Here is a 24,258-nt window from a genome sequence, read left to right as displayed (position 1 = left end):
TCAATGTCACTTGTCTGTTGTATTTTTTTTTTTTTTTTTTTTTTAAGGTGACCAGACATTTGCTGAAGCTCTTTGACAACATAGCAGACCTTCGCTTCAAGGACTCAGGCAGAGATGGCGGGGAAGAGGACGAGGAGGCAGTTGCTATAGGGATGTACAGCCGAGAGGGAGAATATGTGCCGTTCTCTGAGCCATGTGTCTGTGAAGGACAGGTTAGGTTTGATTTCTCTATGTGCGAGTACAATTCCATCCCATTCCCATTACAATAGATAAGTGTTGCTAGAGTACTACTATATGTACTATATATAAATAGATTATCTAAAGGTACATGTATACGTTTGCCATTTGTCGAATTTCACATAGCATGGGTTTATATATTTATTTTTCGTTTAGATGTGATGTGTCTTTCTACAGGCAGAGTGTTGGCTAAGTGCCTTAGAAAACACCATGCGCTGCACGGTTCGGAAAGAGATCCAGGAGGCCGTAGCCGCCTATGAAGACAAAGCACGAGAGCAGTGGCTCTTTGACTTCCCTGCCCAGGTGTGATTTTGTGTTATCAGCCGAGTTCCCTCTTACTGTCTGTTCTGACTGTCTGTCACATGTGATTATCTTCCATTTGCAGGTAGGTTTGACTGGTAGTCAGGTGTGGTGGGCCACAGATGTGGGCATCGCCTTCAAGAGGGTGGAGGAGGGTTTTGAGACTGCACTCAAAGACTACAACAGAAAACAGGTACAGTAAGATATCTTGAGGATGAAACATGAACGTGTCCAACAATAACAAATAATACAATTTAGATTTCAGTAAAATGCGGAAATGTGGAAATACAGAATCATATTGGTGGGTTTTGAGTTGGCTTCATCTAATGCAGCTCCTTAGTTTTCAGTAACTTATTTATTTATTTGTCTGACAGGGACAATGCAAATACATTACTACATATCACATTACTATAAAACAGGTGTCTTGCATGTCGGATTTCTAGCCAAGGCTAATTTGCAATCCTACTCCCTGGTTAGACTTTTCTAAAAAAAACACTCCCTAAAAGTGTAAAATGTAATTTGAATAATAAAGAAAATACATTGGCTAAGTTTATATGCAATTGTGACAAAAATGTAATGGTAATCTAAAATAACAATATTTACATTTTATTACATGCAATTATTGTTGTGTATGTGTGTACGTATAAATATATATATATATATATGTGCAGTATGCCGTGGAGCCAGACCATTAAGTTTTTGTAGGTACTTAAAGTCTGGTTTTAGTTGGACTAATAACAATTAGATAATGTCATGTTAGCATACTGATTGTAAAGATTACAAATCTGTCCTGGTATTCCGGTTGGTTCATTTGATCCGTCATTTAAAATGAATTCTTTTTTTTTATAGATCACTCAGCTGAACTCACTAATCCACATGCTGCTCGGAGATTTAACTCCTGGAGACAGACAGAAAATCATGACTGTCTGCACCATAGATGTCCACGCTCGCGATGTTGTCGCCAGCCTCATTGCCCAGAAGGTAATGGTAAAAATAAACGTTGATGCATATTTGTTGACTTAAGTTTGATTGCTGTCACTCATACTGTGTGTCTTTTAGGTGACAACGGGACAGTCATTTGCATGGCTGTCCCAGCTGCGCCATCACTGGGATGACGAAACCAGACACTGTTACGTTAACATCTGTGACGCTCAGTTCCAGTTCAGCTACGAATACCTGGGAAACACTAACAGACTGGTCATCACTCCACTCACTGACAGGTATCATTTAAAACGGCACAATCTGCTACCACACACACACATCCCATCATTGATTACTCATATTTTGTATCTCAACATTTCTTTCTTAGGTGTTACATAACCCTGACCCAGTCTCTCCATCTAACGATGAGTGGCGCCCCCTCAGGCCCAGCTGGCACAGGTAAGACGGAGACCACCAAGGACCTTGGACGCTCTCTGGGCATCATGGTATATGTTTTCAACTGCTCAGAACAGATGGACTACAAGGTAGATGCTGCTCTACATAGTATTAGTGTAATATTTGTCACACATTTAATCATAATTCCCCTTTAACTCTGATCCGCCTCTGTTACACCTTTCTCAGTCCATAGGGAACATTTATAAGGGTCTGGCTCAGACGGGAGTCTGGGGATGCTTTGATGAGTTTAACAGGATCTCAGTGGAGGTTCTGTCCGTGGTCGCCGTACAGGTCAAAACCATACAGGATGCTGTACGTAACAAGAAGCACAGGTGGGTGTGTAAAAAACAACAACATTTTTAAACCATCCATACTATTATATTAAATTTATTTTCACTACCCACATCCGTGTGTGTGTATATATAGGTTCCACTTCCTGGGAGAGGAGATTGAGCTTAAGCCCACCGTGGGAATCTTCATCACTCTGAACCCTGGTTATGCTGGCAGGGCTGAGCTTCCTGAGAACCTCAAGGCTTTATTCAGGTTGGATATAAACAATGAGAATGACGAGATGTCAAGTGCACAGGCTGACTAATGGTAAAGGTGACTGATTTAAAAAAATAAAATAAAATAAAATGTTTTGACAACTGCTCAGGCCCTGTGCCATGGTGATCCCAGACTTTGAGCTGATCTGTGAGATCATGCTGGTGGCCGAAGGATTCATAGATGCACGCGTGCTGGCACGTAAATTCATCAGCCTCTACACGCTCTGTAAAGAGCTGCTGTCCAAACAGGTACCTTTTGAAAAAGTCAAGGTGCTATGTATTCTCTATACAGTCATTCCAAGAGACTGTGGGGATTTTCTTGGGGGGGGGGGGGTTACCAGCCCTTAAACTTAAAATTTAAATGTGGAGTGCACTTCTGAGTGGTGGCTGATTTATCTATTAAAAAAAATACCATTAGTTGTCACAAAAATGGCAGTAAAAATAAGCATAAACGTTGTATTATGCTCAAATTCAAATTGTGAATTGGGTCGCAATGGTTTGTCATCTTTAAAAAGTGGGTGAGGTAGACGTTAATTTAATGAGCATGAATCCCACTTGGATAATTATGTGACAACAGGACACTTTGCATGTTTCAAGGTGATCAGCAACACACCTATTTCAAGAAATAGAGTGTTTGCCTTCCTGATTTGTTAGTGTGCAATTTTAATGAAGGCTTTGCCCTATCGTTGGCCGTGATAATGTTTAACTACACCTTTATTATTCATTTTGCATAGAGACTTACATGAACTGTCCTTTACTGGACATTCATGACAACATCACGTATTATGTGTTTGCTTGAAGACTAACTTTATTCCTCCATCTATTAGGATCATTATGACTGGGGTTTAAGAGCCATCAAATCCGTCCTGGTTGTGGCGGGATCTCTAAAACGAGAGGAGCGAAACAGGCCTGAAGAGCAGGTGTGCACTGACGGGACACCGTTTTAAGACTAAAATGTATCAGCGTGGCCATGTCCTTGATTTAAAAGCACATTTCCATTACACCATGAACACATTTATTTACTCTGCAGGTGCTGTTGCGGGCACTGAGGGACTTTAACCTGCCTAAGATCGTGACCAGTGATGTTCCCATATTCCTTGGGCTGATCAGTGACCTGTTTCCTCAGCTGGACGTGCCCAGGAAGAAAGATCCTGAACTGGAAAATGCAGTTCGCCAGTCAGTCAGCGAACTGCGTCTGCAGCCCGAGGAGAACTTCATTCTAAAAGTATCTCATTTGAACTAATTTATTAACACAGGAATGATGTGACTGTGAACATAAATATGCCAGTATTCAGTCAATGTTTTTGTGTCTATAGGTCACTCAGCTGGAGGAGCTGCTGGCTGTGAGGCATTCTGTGTTTGTCGTGGGTGGACCAGGGACTGGAAAGAGCCAGGTTATCTTTGTTGTTATTATTATCTTTATTATAATAATAATAAGAAGAATACATTTTATTTGAAGCACCTCACAAAGCACACAGAATAAGCACTTATTAAAGTTAATGTTAACAGGTCATAACATCTGTAACCTTGAAACCTGCTTTTATGATCTTTGATTTATCAAAACAGCTAAAATGTCTCTGCAGTCTTGACTCTGTCCTGCTGTTGCTACATAATGCAGCAATGATGAGAAGAGACACTGTTCACATCATGTATGCTTATTATCTATTAGATCCTGAAGACTCTCCACAGAACCTATGCAAACATGAGGATGAAGCCCGTATGGCACGATATCAACCCTAAAGCAGTGACCACAGATGAGTTGTTTGGATACCTGCACCCTGCCACCAGAGAGTGGAAAGATGGTGAGGACTGTTCAAGGAATGTCTTAATGATGATCAAGGGAATTTATTTCCATGTCTCCTCTCACAATTAATTATAATTCTTTGTACAAGTTTATTCGGTTCAGAGTCAGCTCTGTATCAAGATTTTGTGACATTTTTTCCCCCAGAAATCTGCAGAAGGTTTTATCAATTACATGTTCAACTTCTGTTTCTCTGTTGAAAACACAATATATCCTGTAGGGTTTGCTCTACTCTGTATTTTAGGTCTGTTCTCCTCTACCATGCGAGAGCTGACCTCACTGACCCACAACGGGCCCAAGTGGATCGTTTTGGATGGAGATATTGACCCGATGTGGATCGAGTCACTCAATACAGTTATGGACGACAACAAGGTTGAAGTACATCTTTGTTTTTTTATCCTAAAGCCAGATTTTGTTTGGCTCCACCAAACGTACTGTTCTCTCTCCCCTGTTAAGGTTCTGACTCTTGCTAGTAACGAGAGGATCAGTTTGTCTCCCTCCATGCGTCTGCTGTTTGAGATCTCTCATCTTAAAGCTGCAACGCCAGCCACTGTTTCCAGAGCGGGAATTCTCTACGTCAACACACAGGACCTCGGCTGGAGCTCGTAAGACACCGAAAAAAGAATCTACTTTTTCATGTCTCTGGGACTATTTTTAAGTGAACACTGGTGTCTTTGTCTCTGTTGCCAGTTATGTGACATCCTGGATAGACACCCGACAGGCCCTGTCAGAGCGAGCCAACCTCACCATTCTCTTTGATAAATATGTACCATACTGCCTGGAACAAGTGCGCTGCAACCTGAGAACTATCACTCGCATACCAGAGAACAGCATGGTCCAGGTGAGGAGTCTGGAACATCAATTGTTTTGTATTTGCCTTCTTACTTTTTACGCTGGATGCCCATGTTGTGTTTTTGCATAATTGTTAAAAATGTGTTGCTATGGTTTATCTCAACAGATGTTGTCTTTCTGTTTTGCTCAATCAGACACTGTGTTCCTTGCTGGATTGTCTGCTGACTGAGGACAACACTCCGGCCGACTCTCCCCGTGAACTCTACGAAATCTACTTTGTCTTTGCCTGTGTCTGGGCTTTCGGTGGCGCTCTCTTCCAGGATCATGTGTGTGATGAACTTCCTTATATTATGATTTTGCTTAGAAGATGAAAAGGATTGATATTATATTGTGTTACATTTGCTTTCCAAACACCCTGTTTCAGCTGAATGACTACCGTGCTGAATTCAGTCGCTGGTGGTCTAAAGAGATGCGGGCAGTGAAGTTTCCGTCGCAGGGAACTGTCTTTGACTATTTCATTGACCCTGAGACTAAAAAGTTCACGCCCTGGAGTGAGAAGACGGTGCCATTTGAGCTGGAGCCTGAAGTACCTTTACAGGTGTGTACTAATCATGTGTGTGGATTTGTACGAAACAGAATTATTTACACAATAGAAGAGACATGGCATTTGTACTTAGTCTTCCAGTTGGGCCTCAAGATTCAGGATTTTACAACAGCTGTCAGTTACACTAGTATTCTCTGATATGTGCCATACTTTTTTATTTACTCTCTAAATGAGAACATCATTTACAAAATTGACATCATGTCCTATTGGAGAAGACCTGAAACTAGTCATTGAGACTATAACTGCTCAGGAAAATGTTTAGAGATGTCATAAATCAAGTGAAAAATGTATTTCCCCATTTCAAACCAGAAGACAATATCTATTTTATATAAAGTATGATTTGCACTCATTATTGACCAAATTCTGGATGACCCCTATCACCAGGTCTTGTGTGATATCTGTTTCAGACTGTTCTGGTCCACACCCCAGAGACGATTTGTTTGACCTATTTTATGGACCTGCTCATCCAGAAAGGAAAACCTATCATGTTAGTGGGCAACGCAGGGGTGGGCAAGACCATCCTGGTGTCGGATGAAGTTGCCAAGCTGAAGGAGGACTACATGGTGGCCAAAGTGCCCTTCAACTACTACACCACGTCCGCCATGCTGCAGCGTAAGAATCACTAGAATGAAAGCGAATAGTTTGGGGGATATTAGTGTTTCTCTACAGGTATATGTTATATGAAAAGAGAAGTTAGGTTTGGCAGCAGTTTCCGGTGTTTGTCTGTTCACTTCGCCGTGTTTCTTGTGTCCCCCATTTCATTAAAGGAATACTTAACTGATTTGCATTTTTGAAAAAGTGTGCTTCCCGACTTCCGTTTCCCCTGAGTTGAGAAATATTTTCATTATTTTCTTTGTTACGTGCCCACCAGTGACACTTGGTCCTGTTAGCATAACTGTTAGCAAAGATGGCTGACACTGTTTACATTCTGGGAATGAGGTCCCGCCCCCCCTACGAGTGGGTCTAAAAAGTGCAGGATTAGCATTGCAGTTTCAAGTCTCACTCAAGTGTCACGGGTGTTTCTCAACTCAGGGGAAACTAAGGTTGGGACAATTTTTCTAAAATACTACCCCTAATCTAGTAATACAAAGCTAAATGCCAATCAGTGAAGTGTTCCTTTTAAACAAAAGAAAAATAGTCAAAAGTTTGTTTTCAATTTCCTAATATGTATCTCAGGTGTCCTAGAAAAGCCCCTAGAGAAGAAAGCTGGTCGTAAATTTGCTCCTCCCACCGCAAAGAGACTCATCTACTTCATCGATGACCTCAACATGCCCGAGGTGGACGTTTATGGGACCGTTCAGCCGCACACACTGATTCGCCAGCACCTTGACTACAACCACTGGTAAGTGAACTCCTCCGTGTTGCAGTAGCGTGCGATTATTCTGCTCCGTGCTGTCCATACAAACACGTACGGTAAACTTCTCAAGGTACGACAGACAGCGGCTGGTTCTGAAGGAAATCCATAACTGCCAGTATATTACCTGCATGAACCCGACAGCTGGAAGCTTCTCAATCAACCCCAGACTACAGGTGCATGCAGCGTTTATTATCCACGACTTTTATTATAATGCTTATTCATATTCATGAATCATATTTTAATCCCAGCTTGTATTCCTGCTTTTTCACATTTTCTGATTTTAACTTTTTTTAAACGTCTTAATGATTACTGCTATACTGGATATTCTGATATGTGTTTCTACTGCACTCTCACACCTACTTAAATACTACAGATTCTTGTTTTTCTGTAGATTACAGTAGCTTTCCAAACAGTGTGTGTGTACTATTATGTATATAAATCTAAATATAACTAAATGATTACTATTAAATATTAATTAATGATTAAATAGGGGCAGAAGAGGGGGAGTCTCAGAGGCTGTTCTGAAGTTACTACTGGTTTGTGTGGAGCTACAGAGTCCAGATGGCAAATAAGTCTTAAATCTCCCCATTTCTATTTCAGAGACATTTCTCAGTGTTTGCTGTGCATTTCCCTGGTGCTGAGGCATTAGCCACCATCTTCTCCAGTATCCTGTCAGCTCACTTTCTTCAGGGAGGCTTCAGCTACGGCGTCTCCCGCTCAGTCGGAACTCTCATACAGGTGCGTTCACTGTACCTGATGACACTCGTTAAATGCCCATGTAAATCTGTTAGTCTGTTAGTGTGAATGCCACTTGTGCCACTTTGATTCTTCTTTGGTTGTGTTCTTACAGGCAGCGATTTGTCTGCACCAGAAAATCAGTCAGAATTTTCTGCCGACAGCCATACGCTTCCACTACATCTTCAACCTGCGAGACCTTTCCAACATCTTCCAGGTATCACATGGACAGGCATTCAGTACACACAGTAGTGTGTTGTGTCTTCATTTTCCTGCATTGTGGGGATGGTCATGTGGGAGATAAGTTAATTCAACTGTAATCTCATCAAATGGTATATTAAAGCTGATGTGACCTGGTGTGCAGGGCATCATGTTTGCCTTGCCAGAGTGTATCCGTTACCCCATGGACCTGGTTCACCTGTGGCTCCACGAGAGCTCCAGGGTTTACTCGGACAAGCTGATGGATGAAAAAGATGTGGAACTCTTCAATAAAATCTTGCTGGACACTGGCAAGAGGTTTTTTGAGGTGAGAGGCGAAGACGTGTTCACTCACATCTGATGTTTAACAAGTGACAATAATGGACAACGTCATTTTTACAGCAGTTAGGTGGAAGAGGAAGTGGGGAGGTTGTCAAAAGCGTTGCTTGGGATGAATTTCAGACCCAGAAATCTGGCTACACATACATCACAATTGGATTTTTATTTAGAAAAGTACACGATATATCAAATATTCAAAGCTGTCACCAAACAGCACCAAACTCTGCCTTTACAATGTCACTAAAATGTCTTCAACAATTTTAAAAACAGTTTTAGTTTGTTGTGCACCTTTGGTCCTTTTCGTCGCTGCTTTTTCTGTAAGTGTAAAGACAACATTTGACAGTGACTGCTCTGAATAGCTTGTATATTGTGTCCGTGAAGAGTGTGAGTAATTAAAAGCAATTCTGATGGTACACATACTCAGACCCTGTGTGTATGGCAGAGCCATGTGCCCTTTTATTCCCTTTATCATTATTTCTGGGAGTGAAATTCCCCCAGTGGTGTTATCGACAACTGCCCTACTTCTTTTACCGACATTTCTATTCCAAGAATGTAAAAAAACATGGAGGATATTGATATGTCATCCTGTATAGCTTGGGATAAACTATTTAATTAACTGTGGCATATTTATGTTTATTTTTTTGCTTTATATCCCTTTGTGTGTTTCATCTGGACATTTATCCCAGGGAATAGATGAGTCCATCTTTATCCACCAGCCGTTGGTGTATTGTCACTTTGCCCAGGGAGTGGGGGAGCCTCGCTATCACCAGGTAGGTAGACGCAATATTTTACACACACACACACACAAGCTATTCGGAGCTATTTCACTTAGGGATTCATGTTGCTTCTTTTCAAGCACCATTTATTCTTTATTATCTGCAGTAATAGAAATGGATGAGTTCAAATGTTTTGGACGTGAATCGATTTAGTATGTGAATGATCTGCAGCTCACATATTCAGAGACCTTATGGCACAAATTCAGCCTGCCACATCTAATCAGCGAGAAAATAAACAAGGATGAACGCGTTGCCATCAACTAACTAATTACATTTTGTTTCTTTATGGGTTTTGAATTGAAAATTAATCAACTCAAGTCTTGATTGGAACTTAATTGCATTATGTATCTGGAAGTAAGCGCACCATGACTTGAACACTGCTGCTCTCACCCCAGAGGGTGAAGTTGGTTTGTTTATCTTCTCTCGCTGTCAGGCTGCAGACTGGGAGAAACTCCAGAAGACACTGGCTGACGCTCTGGAGCATTATAATGAGGTGCACGCTGTCATGGACCTGGTACTGTTTGAAGAAGCTATCCAGCATGTGTAAGACACACACACACACACACACACACACAAGCGGCACTCCAACACATACTGTCTATTAACGTGCACTAGTGGATTTACACTGATGGAGACCAAACACACACACACACACACATACATACACTGCAGATGTGCTCACTGTTAATTCTAGTTGTTTGTGTTCAGGTGTCGTATCAGTCGTATCCTGGAGGCTCCCTATGGTAACGCCTTGCTGGTGGGAGTCGGAGGCAGCGGGAAGCAGAGTTTATGTCGGCTGGCTGCTTTCCTCAGCATGTTGGAAGTTTTCCAGATCACTCTGCGTAAAGGCTATGGCATCAATGACCTGAAAGTAAATACACACACACACACGTGCATGATTGATGCCAAATGACATTTCACTCCATACAGTCTTTGTTTCTCCTATTAGCTACTTTCTCTCTAAAAGCCTGGTGTGATTATTTGTGATTATTCTAATGAGTGTGCAAGAAAGGATGACTTTTCCACTCATCACTCATTTGCTTAGTATTGGTAAATGGTCTATGTGCAGCACATTTTTCTATCACTCATCTTTCATACTCATTCACACACCGCCAGCACAGCAACGTGGGGTTAAGTAATCTCGCCCCAGTATACTTAGTAAGCGTTCACTGCTGTAGAAACAAGGCAGCTTCCATAAATTCCAGAATTCCATTGCATTAAAGTATGTACTTATTCCAAGGCTACAACAACCAAAAATACTTTTATTTTTTAAGTGATAATACACTTATAGAAACCAACTTATTATAACAATAATAATAATAATAATAATAACACATTTGTATAGCACCTTTCATACAGGGGTGGAATGAAGAGGAAAAGTCTAAAGTCAAAAAGTTAAAAACTCTGATTGCAACACAGACTTATAATAAACTGCAACACAGGGTGGAATAAAATAGGAAAAGGCTACAGAGTCAACAGAGTTTTAACTTCAAAATAAACTAAAAATGCAAATAAAACACAACACAGGGTGGAATAAAAATTAGCTAGTTGAAGGCTGGAGTAAAAAAATAAGTTTTAAGTCTTCTTTTAAAAATGGTTTCCCTGATATCTAAGGGTAGTGTGTTCCAAGGTTTAGGAGCGTAAGTAGGTCTTATATTAAGTTATATTACTATATTAAGTGCCAATCAACCGTCCATATATGTATTTGAACTTACTCTGTGACATATTGTTCTGTTGCCCGTCATATCCAGAGTGATATCGCAGCGCTGTACATGAAGGTGGGGGTGAAGAACATCGGCACCGTGTTCCTTCACACAGATGCTCAGATTCCAGACGAACGCTTCCTGGTACTCATCAACGACATGCTGGCCTCAGGTTCGGTTCCGCTGGTGGCCTTGAATGGGTTTTCCTGACAGAAAACAGAATTTCTGGAACGAGCAGACGTTCTTATAGAGAAAATCAAACACCTTGTGCGTGTACATGTTTGTTTTTGTGAGCTGTTGTTGGCCACAGATAACCAAATTCAATATTTCATTGATGTGATAGCAGAATAATCTGAAAAAATGTGTGTTATTTGTGGCATTTTGGGATTAAGCAGCATAGTAAAGCATACAAATAATCAAAAACAGAGATGCACAAATGCATGTGAGTCAATGTTTATTTTTTTGCGTTGTTTAGGAGATATTCCAGATCTGTTTGGTGACGAAGAAGTGGACACTATTGTCACGTCCATCCGCATGGAGCTCAGAGGACTGGGACTTGTAGACTCAAGAGACAACTGCTGGAGTTTCTTTATTGAGAGGATCCGACGACAACTCAAAGTTTGAACCGATATCATCATACTGCATATCACTGTAAATGAAATAATAATGTTCGTAACCATTTTTTGCTGTGTTGAACCCTCTCTGTCCTCCAGGTGGTCTTGTGTTTCTCTCCAGTCGGATTCACGTTGCGGACACGTGCGCGGAAGTTTCCGGCGCTGGTGAATTGTACAGCGATAAACTGGTTCCACCCGTGGCCTCAGCTTGCCCTGCAGTCAGTTTGCTGCACGTTTATAGAGAAGATACCTGGACTCGAGGTAACATTCACTAAGTACTCTGATACGCTGTCGACTGCTCAATAATGTAGAAATAAGAATGCCAGTCATATTCATGGATATGGAAAAATCTTTCTATGTGTTCGTCTGATGCAGCCAAATGTGAGGGCCTCCATCAGTGAGTTCATCCCTTTTGCCCACACTAGTGTCAATGAAGTGAGTTACTACAGATCCCTCTCGACGATAACCACACTTGACATCTGCTTTTGACGTCACCTCTCACGCTCTCATACTTTAAATTCACCACGCAGGTGAGTGTCAAGTACCAGCAGAACGAGAAGCACTTCAACTACACCACCCCAAAGAGCTTCCTGGAGTTCATGAAGCTGTACGGCAACCTGCTGGGGCAGAAGCGCACCGAGCTGACCCAGAAGATGGAGCGATTGGAGAATGGCCTGCAGAAACTACAGTCTACTGCATCGCAGGTCAGAACACATGGACACCAGAGAATATCAATAGTTTTATCCTGTCTTTTAAATTAGCTTCATGTATTTTCTTTTTTTAATATTTACTTTTGAGCTGAAACAATTAATCGATGAATCGACTATGAATCAACTATTTTGATAATTGGTTGAAAGCTTTTTTCATGATTAAAACAAGATTTCCGATTGTTTAAGCTTTTTAAATGTGAATATTTTCTTCATTTCCTTGCTCTGGATAACAAAGAAATCATTAAAAGTCAATCATTTTGGTTTGTGGACAAAATAAGACATTTGAGAACATCATCATTTCCAGGTTTGACGAACACCGCTCAACATTGTTTAAGGTTTTCTCATATTTTATGGACCAAGCGATTAATCGATTAATCGAGAAAATAATGCTTATGATAATGATAATGATTGACACAAATCTAATCCATAGTCTACTATCACAGTGTAGTTTGTTATTTTACCACCTTAACCTGAACTTTAGTTTGTAACACGACATCAGTACACCATTTTATTAGCTTTAGCTTAAACTTTATACTACTGTCCCTTTCCTCTTTTTCCTGGGTGATAATATTCTTGTGTGTTTTTCAGGTGGAGGATTTGAAAGCCAAGTTAGCCGTGCAGGAGGTGGAGCTGTGGCAGAGGAACACGGATATCGAAGCTCTCATTGCCAAGATCGGACAGCAGACAGAGAAACTGAACCAGGAGAGAGCCGTGGCTGATGCCGAGGAGCAAAAGGTGAAGCCCCGTGTGTCTCCAGAACATTGCAGTTGCCACATGAATGGCTCAGAGAGCACAGTGTCTACCTTGCCAACCATCTGAGGCAATTAGTGAATAATTGAGCTTCTGCTATGGATTTCCTGTTTTGTTCAGGTGGCTGCAATTCAAGCCAAAGTGACCAAACAGCAGCAGGAGACTGAAGGAGACCTGGCCAAGGCTGAACCTGCCCTCCAGGCAGCTAATGCAGCCCTCAATACACTTAACAGGGTGAAACACTCTTACATACAAAAACACAGGGATTCAAATCCCTTTTATTTCATTTCATTCAGGCTATTTTATGTGTCCCCATTGGTGGCAGTGCAAATAAACGAGGTAACAAATGAAATTGTCTGTCGTGTGCGTGCATTTGTGTGTGTGTGTGTGTGTGCTCCAGTTAAACCTGACAGAGCTGAGGACATTTCCCAACCCTCCAGCTATTGTCACCAACGTCTCAGCAGCTGTTCTGGTCCTTCTGGCTCCCCAAGGCAGAATACCCAAAGATCGCAGCTGGAAAGCTTCCAAGATGGTTATGAGCAAGGTGATATTTTACGCTGTCGTCTTGGAGTGTTTCTCAGATGAATGGCTCGCCACCACGAAGCCAATAAGCCCATCACATATAAATGTCCTGACCTGCTGAAATAACATAGTTTCACCTTTCAAATTACTTCTCATCTTTTATCTGAGCTGCCAGCAAATACTGAGACTTTAGTGAATTAGTGATTTATATTTCCATGCATAAATATGTTGCAATGGTGCAGAGTTTTTATATTTTGCCTGTTTTATGACAAGTCTCTGTTGCAGGTTTTATAACCTCTATATTTTACGTTTCATGTGCTGCTGCTTTCTTTGGCTCAGATAATCCAGATTAAAAGGATTTATTAGAAACTCCAAAAAGCCCTGTATAGAGTTATAGGTGTAAAGAAAATGATATGCGATGTTATTTGATTTAATTGACCTACACGCACACAAATGTGTGTCCAGGTGGACGACTTCCTGCAGGCTCTGGTGAACTTTGACAAAGAGCACATCCCGGAGGCAACAGTGAGGTGCGTTCGAGACGATTACCTCAGTGACCCCGAGTTCAACCCGGAGTTTGTGCGACAGAAATCCTCAGCTGCTGCGGGGCTTTGTGCCTGGGTGATCAACATCATGCGCTTCCACGAGGTACTCACATTTACTCTCGCCGTCGCACACGTTTAGTGTCACCCGGAGGTTTCCGACAGAGTTAGACTCAACTAATGGAGGAGGGGGAGGGAGGACGAGGTGCTTTATCTGGTCTTTGCTTGTAAAAAAATATCCCCCATGTCCACACAGCTAATGTTAATTATTATTTTTATTATTTTAGATACAATAAAAAGGTCCAATTCTGATGATCCTATATCAGCAGAATGTATTTTTTTATTATTGTTTTGATTGAGAGATTGTTATGGCTCTTTCACTGACCGATTATGTTTCTATTTCCCAAACTATTGTGCTGTCCTGGACAGATATTTGTGAGTACATCCATTCATTCTCGACTTGTAACATGAGGTGTTTTGATCTTTTTATTGATTTATTCCTTCGTGGCGACAGGTTAAGCTGTAACATTGTGCTCAGGATCATGTGTTCTGTGCGTCGCCAGGTGTCCTGTGAGGTAGAGATGAAGAGGATGTGCTTGTCTCAGGCCAACGCTGATCTGGCCGAGGCTGCTGAGAAGTTACAGACCATCAGAAAGAAACTTGCAGTACGTTCCTTTGTCTTTCACTCGTTGTTGCCACTATTATTTTGAAGTGACTTTTAGTGTGTAGACACCATGATCATGCACTTCCCCTGTCACCATCTCTATATAACTCTAATTTTAGATCATTTATTTATTTGAAATGATAAAAAATAACAACATTCAATATATTCGAAACAAAAACTAACCCTAAAAGAAGAACAAAAGAACAATAGTGCTTTAGTTTACCTACACTGGCTTGCATTTTCAACCCGCCTTATATAAGCTTTTGCTCATTGTTTGTATCACTTGATTTATGGCGTCAACTACACGGCCTGACACACAGCAAGCTCAAACACTCTGCTATTACACTCACTCGTCCAACAGTAACAGAACCACGTCGCCCTCAGTCGCCCCCTGCCAGTGTGGAGCACAAGCGAACACCGGGTGAATGAAAGCCGGACCAATATCAACTCTGACTCCTACTGGATGTTTTATCAGATCCTTGCGACCAACCAGTCTTCACTTTGCTCTTCTGTGTGTTCTTGGCAAAGAGTGGTTTCACAGAGGACGTGGTGAAAATGTCAACAGAGTCCAGATCAAAGACAAACGACCTTTCCCACATGCTGCATACAAGTATAGATAGATACAGTAGAGAGACAGAAACACAGACAGATGGATGTTTGCACACAGCCCCTGTGGGTAAAAACACCCAAAGCCACAAATCATCACGTTTTTTCTGATGTTCAATCATTTCCTCTCTTTCTCAGGAGCTGGACAACAGCCTGGAAACTCTGACAACAGCGTTTGAGACGGCCACGTCGGAGAAACTGCGTTTTCAGGAAGAGGTCAACCACACCAACAAGACGATAGAACTAGCCAATCGTCTCGTCAAGGGACTTGAGGTGAGCACAGCAGTGAAAAGGAGGACAGCACTTCTCATACTTCTCATGTTGTATATTGTGCAGTGTGATTGTGCTTTACAGTATTTCTGCTGTTGTGCTCCCTTTGTGTGTGTTCACAGAGTGAGAAGGTGCGTTGGACCCACACAGTTACCCAGTACCATGAACAGGAGGAAACGCTGTGTGGGGACATCCTCCTAACGGCAGCTTTTATCTCGTACGCTGGGTCTTTCTCCAAGAAGTACAGAAAAGAGCTGCTGGACGTCCTCTGGATGCCGTTTCTGCGCAGTCAGAAGGTCAGAAGTCTACAGAACACTCAACTCATCCTCCTTATATTCATCCTTTTTTGCTGCCTGTCCCTAAATCGTATGTTCTCGATATCGCCCCACTCTCAGATGCTCATCCCTATGACAGAGGACTTAGATCCAGTGTCACTGCTGACTGACGATGCAATGGTGGCCCAGTGGAACAATGAAGGATTACCAGGAGACAAAATGTCCACTCAGAATGCAACCATCCTCACGAACTGTGAGTCGTCGCATGAAACATATAGCAAGAACTATATGTCCTATCCTCACGGTGGCGACATTTTCTTCTCACAGGAAATACAGACTTCATATGAACGTCTATATAAATGATATAATCTCCTTGCTTGTGTCACGTGTGTGTGTGTTGCGTCAGGCGAGCGCTGGCCTCTCCTCATTGACCCTCAGCTGCAGGGCATCAAGTGGATCAAGAGTCACTATGGCAACGGCCTCAAAGTCATCAGTTTAGGGCAAAGAGGGTGAGTGTTTACTGCCATTAGGACTTTTAAAATGGACCTTTAAAGGCTTTTATTGTGAAACAGCACACATTTAAGTCGGCACATGTATAAGTTTTGAAGTGTGGTTATAATAAGGTAGAGCTAGGAATGATCTGGTTATGTTAAAGGTTAAGGATAACTCTTTGTTATATCATTTTCAGATATGTAGATGTGATAGAACAGGCTGTGGTGGCAGGCGACGCTGTCCTCATCGAAAACCTTGAGGAGACTATTGACCCGGTTATTGATCCTCTGCTGGGGCGACACACGATCAAGAAGGGCAGGTAGTACACAACTGCACACACACACACACACACACACACACACACACACAGAAACACAAGTTTCTCTTGTTGTTTTTCATGCTCACTTCTCTATCCCACTCCCTCACAGTTGTATAAAGGTTGGGGACAAGGAGTGTTTCTTCCACCCAGGCTTCAGACTGATCCTTCACACTAAACTGGCCAATCCTCACTACAAGCCAGAGATCCAGGCCCAAACCACCCTTATTAATTTTACCGTGACCAGGGATGGACTGGAGGACCAGCTCCTGGCCCAGGTTGTGAATCAGGAGAGACCTGATCTGGAGCACCTGAAGGTAGTGTGAATAAGTAGGCCTCTCTGGAACCTCCATATTTTGGGTGTTTTTTTTTATATTGTTTTGATAGACAGAAATTGCATACTATGCATTTAGACAGACAGATGAAGGTTCACATACACTACAGTGTGTAATTATACACTGTAACACCACATTTCCTAAATAAAAATGTGTACTTCACCATTTCCCTTAACCATCTCCGTTACTCGTTACTACAAAATAAAAGTTGAGTTGGTGACGTAATGCCTGTTTGTTGTCGCTAGTTGTTTTTAATGGCACTAACTTTTAGCGGCTCAGTTGTTAGCCGCAGATATCGGCTCTAAGTGGACTTAAAACACAGCAGCAGCTCGTTGTTTACTGTGTCCGATACCAAAGCTCTGGTCTGTGGGTTTCTGTTGTACTCTGTTTCAGCTTAGGGTGTCTAGAAGCTCCACACACTCCAAAAGTTTTAAAAATACAAGCAGCAACACGTTACAAAGCCACAATAATTTTATATCAGAAAATTACTTTTGATACTTCAGTACAGTAAATGTCAGGTACTTTAAGACTTTTACTCACGTAATATTCTAAAAGGTGACTTTAACTTCTACCAAAGTCACTTTCTGGTAAGATACTTGTACTTTTACTCAAGTATCGCTTTCAAGTACTTTATACGAGACTGCTTTTAAGGGTATTGTTGTCATTGTACATATCTTTCTCCAGAGTGAACTGACCAAACAGCAGAACATGTTTAAGATCGAGCTGAAGCTCCTGGAGGACGAGTTACTGACCAGGTTGTCTGCTGCAGAGAGTAACTTCCTGGGTGACAACGTGCTGGTGGAGAAGCTGGAGACCACCAAACATACTGCTGCTGAGATTGAGATGAAGGTAACGCAGGATTTAAACTTACAACTGGGAATTACTGCATGGGTCGAAGATCAGTTGCAACTTACTCCCTCCTCCCGTACTCCACCATGGCTTGTATTATCTCTTGTATCCGTCTGTGTCCTTTTCATCTCCTGCTCTCAGGTCCTGGAAGCTAAAGTGAACGAGGTGAAGATAAATGAGGCGAGAGAACATTACCGTCCCGTCGCCGTCAGAGCGTCTCTGCTGTACTTTACCATGAATGACCTCAACAAGATAAACCCAATGTACCAATTCAGCCTGAAGGTAACCAGCAGAGAAAGTAGAGAACTGCACGTTCATACTGACTTCTCCCAGGTTCACGTCTCTCTGACGTCGCAAACATATGACAGTTTTTCACAGTATGTATGTGTGTTGTTTTCTAGATTCAATGATTTATTGTTTGGTCTGACAAATAGAAAATCTGTCCTCAAAGGCCTGATTTTCAGTTTATTGTTATAGAGTCAAGAAATCAAGATAGCATTCACATTTAAGAAGCTAAAAATCAGTCAATTAAAGGTGCTGTCTGAAATATTGAGTGACACTGAATGGTAAAACTGCAGATTAGGGCCGAAAGGATGATTATTTTCATAATGTTTGGTCTTTAAAATGTCAATAGACCCTCAAACAATTCAGTTTGAATGGTTTCTTTTCTCTTTTTCTAAATTTCTTTGTTGTATTGAGCAAAAATAACAAAAAAGGGAGCGCTATTAAAAGCACTTACCCCTTTCTCGAGGGCGTCAGGGACTGACAGTGGCCTCCGCATACCAGGAAGGATGACATTCTTCTTCACTGGCATATGAAGCTCCTACTTCAAAGCACTAAATACATACTGGGACTTCTTTTTCCACAGGATGGCAGCCTTCATAAAGCAAGGCCTTTGCCTGAAGTACATAAAAGAAAGAGCTTAATCTAAGGCTACAAGCAATTACACATTTATACACACATACTTGCGGGTCGTCTATTTAATTCCCCTTCTAAACGTTACACACTGGCTCTTTAACATTCCATCCAGGTCATACCGATAAACTCTGTGGTTCATTGCTCATCAATCGTCGCCTTACTAGGCAGATACTTCACCCCACATAATTGTCTTCTTCTCAGGCCTTCAACGTGGTTTTCCACAAAGCTGTGGCGATGGCCGAGCCCTGTGAGGACGTGAAGAGCAGAGTGCACACCCTCATAGACTGTGTTACCTACTCCACCTTCAACTACATCAGCAGGGGCCTGTTTGAGAGAGACAAACTGACCTTTACTGCACAGCTTGCCTTCCAGGTGTGAGGAGTATAATGTGTCTGTGTCAGTGCATGAGAGAGACAGAGTGTGCCGTGTGTGTGTGTGTGTGTGTGTCTGACTGTGTTCTCCCTCCCTCAGTTGCTCCTGATGAGTAAAGAGATAGACGTGCGAGAACTGGACTTCCTGCTCCGTTTTAACATTGACCACAGTTATGTCAGCCCCCTTGATTTCCTGTCAAACACGGCGTGGAGTGCCATCAAGGTGAGAAAACACCTTCGTGCTTAGGAGTCGTCTCTATTGGTTGTCCGAAAATAAATGTCACCATAAATTGACCGTGGTTTTTTTTTTTTTTTTTTCGGCTTGTCCGTCGTCTTTGGCAAGGTCATGAGTTTCACTGATGAATTCCGCGGTCTGGACCGGGACATCGAAGGCTCTCCTAAGCGCTGGAAGAAGCTGGTGGAATCCGAGTGTCCGGAGAAGGAGAAGTTTCCTCAGGAGTGGAAGGGGAAAAGCTCCTTACAGAAGCTCATCATGATGAGAGCGCTGAGACCTGACCGCATGACCTATGCTCTCAGGTGCAGAGGATATTTTACAAATTTGCATCTGTCATTTGTTTGTCTTTGCTTCTGAAAGAGGATAAAGCGATGGACAATGCTACCACTTTACTTTCACTCTTTTGTCTCCTTTTTTGTTGGCACTCTGTAGGAACTTTGTGGAGGAGAAGCTCGGCGTTAAGTACACAGAAGGCAGGAAGACTGAGTTTGCAAAGTCCTTCAAAGAAAGCGGTCCGGCCTCGCCTGTGTTCTTCATCCTCTCCCCTGGAGTCGACCCACTTAAAGATATGGAATCACTCGGTACTGCGTGCACCAAACACACAATCAGGATTTTTTTTTCCACAGGAAGTGCAATCACAGCGGGCCTTTTCTCAAGGTTAGCGTGTGTGTGTGACAGCATCAAAAGAATCTGCCATGTTTGTTCTCAGGAAGGAAGCTGGGTTTCACTATCGACCTTGGGAAGCTTCATAACGTGTCCTTGGGTCAGGGCCAAGAGGCTGTGGCTGAGGTTGCCATGGAGAAGGCTGCCAAGGAGGGACACTGGGTTATTTTACAGGTTTGGAAACAAGGTTGATTGGTTACTTTGAAGGTGTCTGCAGAGAAATCTTCATTTCACAGCATGGAAATGAGAAATCCTTCAATAATGAACATACACTGACAGTTCTTGAGTTCTTTTTAAATAAACAGTCCAAACTCGTTGTGATTACCGGTTTCCCTCTGGTCACTTTCTAAACATGCTGTATGTTTCTGTCCCACACTCTTGCAGAACATCCACCTGGTCGGTCGCTGGCTGGGTTCACTGGAGAAGCTCCTGGTGCGCTGCTGTGCCGACAGTCATCCTGACTACAGAGTGTTCATGAGTGCGGAGCCTGCAGCGACACCTCAGGAACACATGATACCACAGGTGCATGCAGGAACATGATCACATGATGGTGCATGTGAACAATAACATGATCTTTTATAAGTGAAGGTCACCATAGTTCCTCTGTCGTTCACTTTTACACACTGGACTTTTAAGAACGGATATCATTTCATTTGTATTCTTCTTTTTACTCAGGGCATTCTGGAAAATGCTATCAAAATCACCAATGAACCTCCTACAGGCATGCATGCTAATTTGCATTCTGCTCTGGATAACTTTGACCAGGTTAGCTTTTAATATGCACTTTGTGATGACTTGTTTTAAAATAATAATAACGATTGATTTAATCTTTTTTTTGGACGGTTTCTAGGACATCCTGGACCAGTGCAGCCGTGAGCAGGAGTTTAAGACTATCCTCTTCTCTCTGTGTTACTTCCACGCCTGTGTGGCAGAGAGAAGGAAGTTTGGCCCTCAGGGATGGAACAGAAAATATCCCTTTAACACTGGAGACCTGACAATATCGGTGAATGTCCTCTACAACTACCTGGAGGCTAATGCACAGGTAGGACATTGTGTTGAGGATTATTGTATTATTTTCTGATTCAATTTATCTATCTAATCTATACAATAAACACAGCAACCAAACAGGAAGCTGCAGTTCTAACTACAAACTAAAAAATATAACAAAAATAAAGAGATAAAGAAGATCAACCCTTCTACAGTGAACATTTGAAAGCGAAATAAACATAAATCATGCATAAATGAAATGCCCACAACAAGCACATGCAGACAAACAAACAAATACATTGCATAATGATAATAATAATAATAATAATTAAATTCAAGCAAGTCAACACACAACTGGATATAAAAATATGTTTTATAATGTCAATTATTTTATATTTCACTCAATAGGGTTTCATGTTTGATTAGTTCCTTTTAGTTGCTTTTGTTCAAATAATAATATTTTTATTATTGTGTTTCCAGTCTTTTAAGTATTAACTTCTTGAGTACTTGGATATCACACTATTGAGTAAAATTAATTTCTGCACGTAATAACCAGTTTGTTTATGATGATGATGATGAAGGTGCCATGGGAGGACCTGCGGTATCTGTTTGGGGAGATCATGTATGGAGGACACATTACTGATGACTGGGACAGACGTCTCTGCAGAACATACCTGGAGGAATACATGCAGCCCAACCAGGTTTGTACACATTCTCTTATGAAGACGACAAAGGGGGGGGGGGGGGAATACAAGTCTCGCTCTCTACAGATCAGCAGGTGATGTGGGCCGACAGTGGTGCCACTGCATGCAAAGCTGAGTGTCGGTAAGAGAGGAACCAAAATGTGCCCGTTTTCGAACCTGCACCACCAGACGTGCCAGATTTTGAGCCAATGTCGTGTTAGAAACTCACAAGTAAGAGACCCAGAGGCAGATTCAGACACAGAAAGTGTATAAAATCGAGTCCGGAAAACAGGCAAAGAGGAGAATTCAATAAGGTGGATAACAAGACACAGGTGCAAACAATAAGGATGGGGTCAGTTATTACCAACAGGAAATCACTGATGATGTAGCATCACCTCAGCAGATGACAAACATGTGACATGCGTTTACTGTTAGCTGCCTGCGATGGCACCATTGTATGTTTTCCACTGTGTATGAGATGTGCAGCTAAAAACTCTATTTCTCATATTTTTCCTTTTCTCAGTTTGACCGGAAACATGCTTTGGCTCCTGGGTTCATCATTCCCTCCAACCTGGACTATCAGGTACCTGGGAATGGATAAAAATAAAACAACGTTTGATGAAACTTGAAAAAAAAAAAAAACCTTCATAATCAGAACCGGTGGGAGCATAAATGGAACTGTACACTTGTGTGTCATTGTGTGTCCATAAATGAAGTCATTACTGAGGTATTAGTGAGTCAGCAGTCCCTGGATACACGAATAGAAGTCGCTACAAGCTCAATGCAAGAATCCATTCACTAATAATATTCTCCTGGTAATTCCAGGGCTACCATGATTTCGTAGATGAGATGCTGCCCCACGAGAGCCCAGTGCATTATGGGTTGCATCCCAACGCAGAAATTGAGTTCCTGACAGTGACGTCCGATAACCTTTTTCACACTCTGTTGGAGCTGCAGTCTCCTGATGCTGTGATGGGAGAGGGAGCCTCGCAGACACTGGAGGAGAAGGTTGGATTGGAAGTGTTTATTTTTTACCTACAGTAATTAGACGACTGACTTTTAGATACTGAGTTTCAAATCACCCTCTATTTTAGGGAAACACATCATCAAATCTAACAACATTAGCTGTCACTCACTTCTCCCTCTCTCTCTCTCTCTGTCCCAGGTGAAAACTATCTTAGATGAGATTCTGGAAAAGTTACCAGAAGAGTACAACATGTCAGACATCACCTCTAAGACAGCCGAGCGCTCGCCGTACATCCTGGTCTGCTTCCAGGAGTGCGAGCGCATGAACACACTCGTCTCTGAGATGCGGCGCTCGCTCAAGGAGCTTGACCTAGGACTCAAGGTTTGACCACACAAGTGTTTCAACAAAAACACACACACAAAATCTTTAGATTTAGTTTAGGGACCAAAGGCTATTATAGCATATCCTGTAAATGCCCTGAATTTAAAAAAAAAACATTTTCATGTGTATTTGTTTATTTGTTTATTACTACAGTACGAGTGTGTGTGTGTGTGTGTGTTTTCATACCGTCATTGCAATTAAATATCCGTGTGCCAAAGGGTGAACTGGCCATTTCCTCTGAGATGGAGAGGCTGCAGACGGCCTTGTTCTTTGACAACGTCCCCGACACCTGGACCAAGCTAGCGTACCCCTCCACCTACAGCCTGGCTATATGGTGTGTACATAGCATGTGTCTGCATGTTTAAGTTTCTTAAATGTGAATCTTTTCTTCATTTCTTTGCTCTGGATAACAAAGAGATCATTCAAAGTGAATCATTTTGGTTTGTGGACAAAACAAGACATTTGAGAACATCACCATTTCCAGGTTCGACGAACACCGATCAACATTTTTTAAGTTAGTTGCAGCTCTAACGCCTACATCTTACTGTGTGCCAGGTACAATGATGTGCTGCAGCGCTGTAAAGAGCTGGACAGCTGGACTCAGGACTTGACGCTGCCGAGTGTCGTCTGGCTGTCTGGACTCTTTAACCCTCAGTCCTTCCTCACCGGTAAAGTATACATTAATTGTGAAGACAGACAATTGGTCTTTTTAAATACAACTCATCATAATGAAGTCGCTGCCGTGAGGAGAATAGGTTTACGTTTGTTTATCAGTGATCGTTCTTTTTGAACGACGGCCTGAAAAGGGAAGTGACAGAGTGTCGGAGCAGAGCTTTTCTTCACAGAGCAGAAGTGTGTGAATTAACCAACGGTGAACTATTAATGATAGTAAATGACTTAGTCACACTTTGGATTTATCTAAGTGCTAGGACGTGCCGTCTGTGTGATGATCTCACTTTTCATCCAGCTGTTCTGAATTAGCTTGTTAACTGCTAACTTGTTTAGCGTTTGTTTAATGGAGGCCGACGCAGTAACAGCGATAATCAGATGTAATAATTCAGAGTTGGGTTTTTCTAAAGTTTAGGGATTGTGAGTTTATTCCTCTGTCCTTTTTTTTAATCCTTGCATCGTGGCTTTTTAGCGGTGATGCAGTCTCTGGCGCGGAAGAACGAGTGGCCGCTGGATAAAGTGAAACTGACGGTGGACGTGACCAAGAAATTCAAGGAAGAGTTCAACCAGCCTGCCAGGGAGGGGGCGTATGTGTATGGACTTTACATGGAAGGTAAAATCAAACAGTGTCACTGCGATTTCCTCCCTGTTGCTTGGTCTCTTCTCACACTCGTG

At 42.1% G+C, this 24,258-nt stretch overlaps 1 protein-coding gene across 1 annotated transcript in view; it reads left to right on the top strand.

Moving 5' to 3' along the window:
• The window catches only part of dnah9l (dynein, axonemal, heavy polypeptide 9 like), a 36,157-nt gene that overhangs the window by 11,510 nt on the left and 389 nt on the right, over positions 1–24,258 (top strand). The window contains exons 29-88 of the mRNA XM_058645524.1: positions 48–212; positions 415–540; positions 623–730; positions 1,387–1,518; positions 1,597–1,757; positions 1,847–2,003; positions 2,101–2,246; positions 2,341–2,457; positions 2,570–2,708; positions 3,287–3,379; positions 3,490–3,684; positions 3,776–3,853; positions 4,129–4,261; positions 4,505–4,632; positions 4,717–4,865; positions 4,951–5,101; positions 5,247–5,378; positions 5,477–5,650; positions 6,064–6,268; positions 6,833–6,998; positions 7,084–7,186; positions 7,614–7,751; positions 7,864–7,965; positions 8,113–8,274; positions 8,972–9,055; positions 9,495–9,604; positions 9,770–9,932; positions 10,813–10,936; positions 11,240–11,382; positions 11,478–11,639; positions 11,754–11,813; positions 11,909–12,082; positions 12,677–12,823; positions 12,959–13,072; positions 13,239–13,382; positions 13,826–14,008; positions 14,466–14,567; positions 15,311–15,445; positions 15,565–15,738; positions 15,838–15,970; positions 16,124–16,226; positions 16,406–16,528; positions 16,638–16,842; positions 17,545–17,709; positions 17,851–17,991; positions 18,829–18,999; positions 19,099–19,221; positions 19,342–19,535; positions 19,666–19,814; positions 19,943–20,070; positions 20,281–20,418; positions 20,572–20,661; positions 20,747–20,938; positions 21,465–21,584; positions 22,090–22,149; positions 22,392–22,574; positions 22,732–22,914; positions 23,133–23,248; positions 23,470–23,582; positions 24,056–24,196. Coding sequence (XP_058501507.1) covers positions 48–212; positions 415–540; positions 623–730; positions 1,387–1,518; positions 1,597–1,757; positions 1,847–2,003; positions 2,101–2,246; positions 2,341–2,457; positions 2,570–2,708; positions 3,287–3,379; positions 3,490–3,684; positions 3,776–3,853; positions 4,129–4,261; positions 4,505–4,632; positions 4,717–4,865; positions 4,951–5,101; positions 5,247–5,378; positions 5,477–5,650; positions 6,064–6,268; positions 6,833–6,998; positions 7,084–7,186; positions 7,614–7,751; positions 7,864–7,965; positions 8,113–8,274; positions 8,972–9,055; positions 9,495–9,604; positions 9,770–9,932; positions 10,813–10,936; positions 11,240–11,382; positions 11,478–11,639; positions 11,754–11,813; positions 11,909–12,082; positions 12,677–12,823; positions 12,959–13,072; positions 13,239–13,382; positions 13,826–14,008; positions 14,466–14,567; positions 15,311–15,445; positions 15,565–15,738; positions 15,838–15,970; positions 16,124–16,226; positions 16,406–16,528; positions 16,638–16,842; positions 17,545–17,709; positions 17,851–17,991; positions 18,829–18,999; positions 19,099–19,221; positions 19,342–19,535; positions 19,666–19,814; positions 19,943–20,070; positions 20,281–20,418; positions 20,572–20,661; positions 20,747–20,938; positions 21,465–21,584; positions 22,090–22,149; positions 22,392–22,574; positions 22,732–22,914; positions 23,133–23,248; positions 23,470–23,582; positions 24,056–24,196 — 8,350 coding nt within the window. The remainder of the gene's footprint in view (positions 1–47; positions 213–414; positions 541–622; positions 731–1,386; positions 1,519–1,596; positions 1,758–1,846; positions 2,004–2,100; positions 2,247–2,340; positions 2,458–2,569; positions 2,709–3,286; positions 3,380–3,489; positions 3,685–3,775; positions 3,854–4,128; positions 4,262–4,504; positions 4,633–4,716; positions 4,866–4,950; positions 5,102–5,246; positions 5,379–5,476; positions 5,651–6,063; positions 6,269–6,832; positions 6,999–7,083; positions 7,187–7,613; positions 7,752–7,863; positions 7,966–8,112; positions 8,275–8,971; positions 9,056–9,494; positions 9,605–9,769; positions 9,933–10,812; positions 10,937–11,239; positions 11,383–11,477; positions 11,640–11,753; positions 11,814–11,908; positions 12,083–12,676; positions 12,824–12,958; positions 13,073–13,238; positions 13,383–13,825; positions 14,009–14,465; positions 14,568–15,310; positions 15,446–15,564; positions 15,739–15,837; positions 15,971–16,123; positions 16,227–16,405; positions 16,529–16,637; positions 16,843–17,544; positions 17,710–17,850; positions 17,992–18,828; positions 19,000–19,098; positions 19,222–19,341; positions 19,536–19,665; positions 19,815–19,942; positions 20,071–20,280; positions 20,419–20,571; positions 20,662–20,746; positions 20,939–21,464; positions 21,585–22,089; positions 22,150–22,391; positions 22,575–22,731; positions 22,915–23,132; positions 23,249–23,469; positions 23,583–24,055; positions 24,197–24,258) is intronic.

Source organism: Solea solea, chromosome 1, assembly GCF_958295425.1.
Source record: "Solea solea chromosome 1, fSolSol10.1, whole genome shotgun sequence".
Classification (NCBI taxonomy): Eukaryota; Metazoa; Chordata; class Actinopteri; order Pleuronectiformes; family Soleidae; genus Solea; species Solea solea.
The sequence above is the reverse complement of the archived record's forward strand: the minus strand, read 5'-3'. Positions and strand labels throughout refer to the sequence as shown.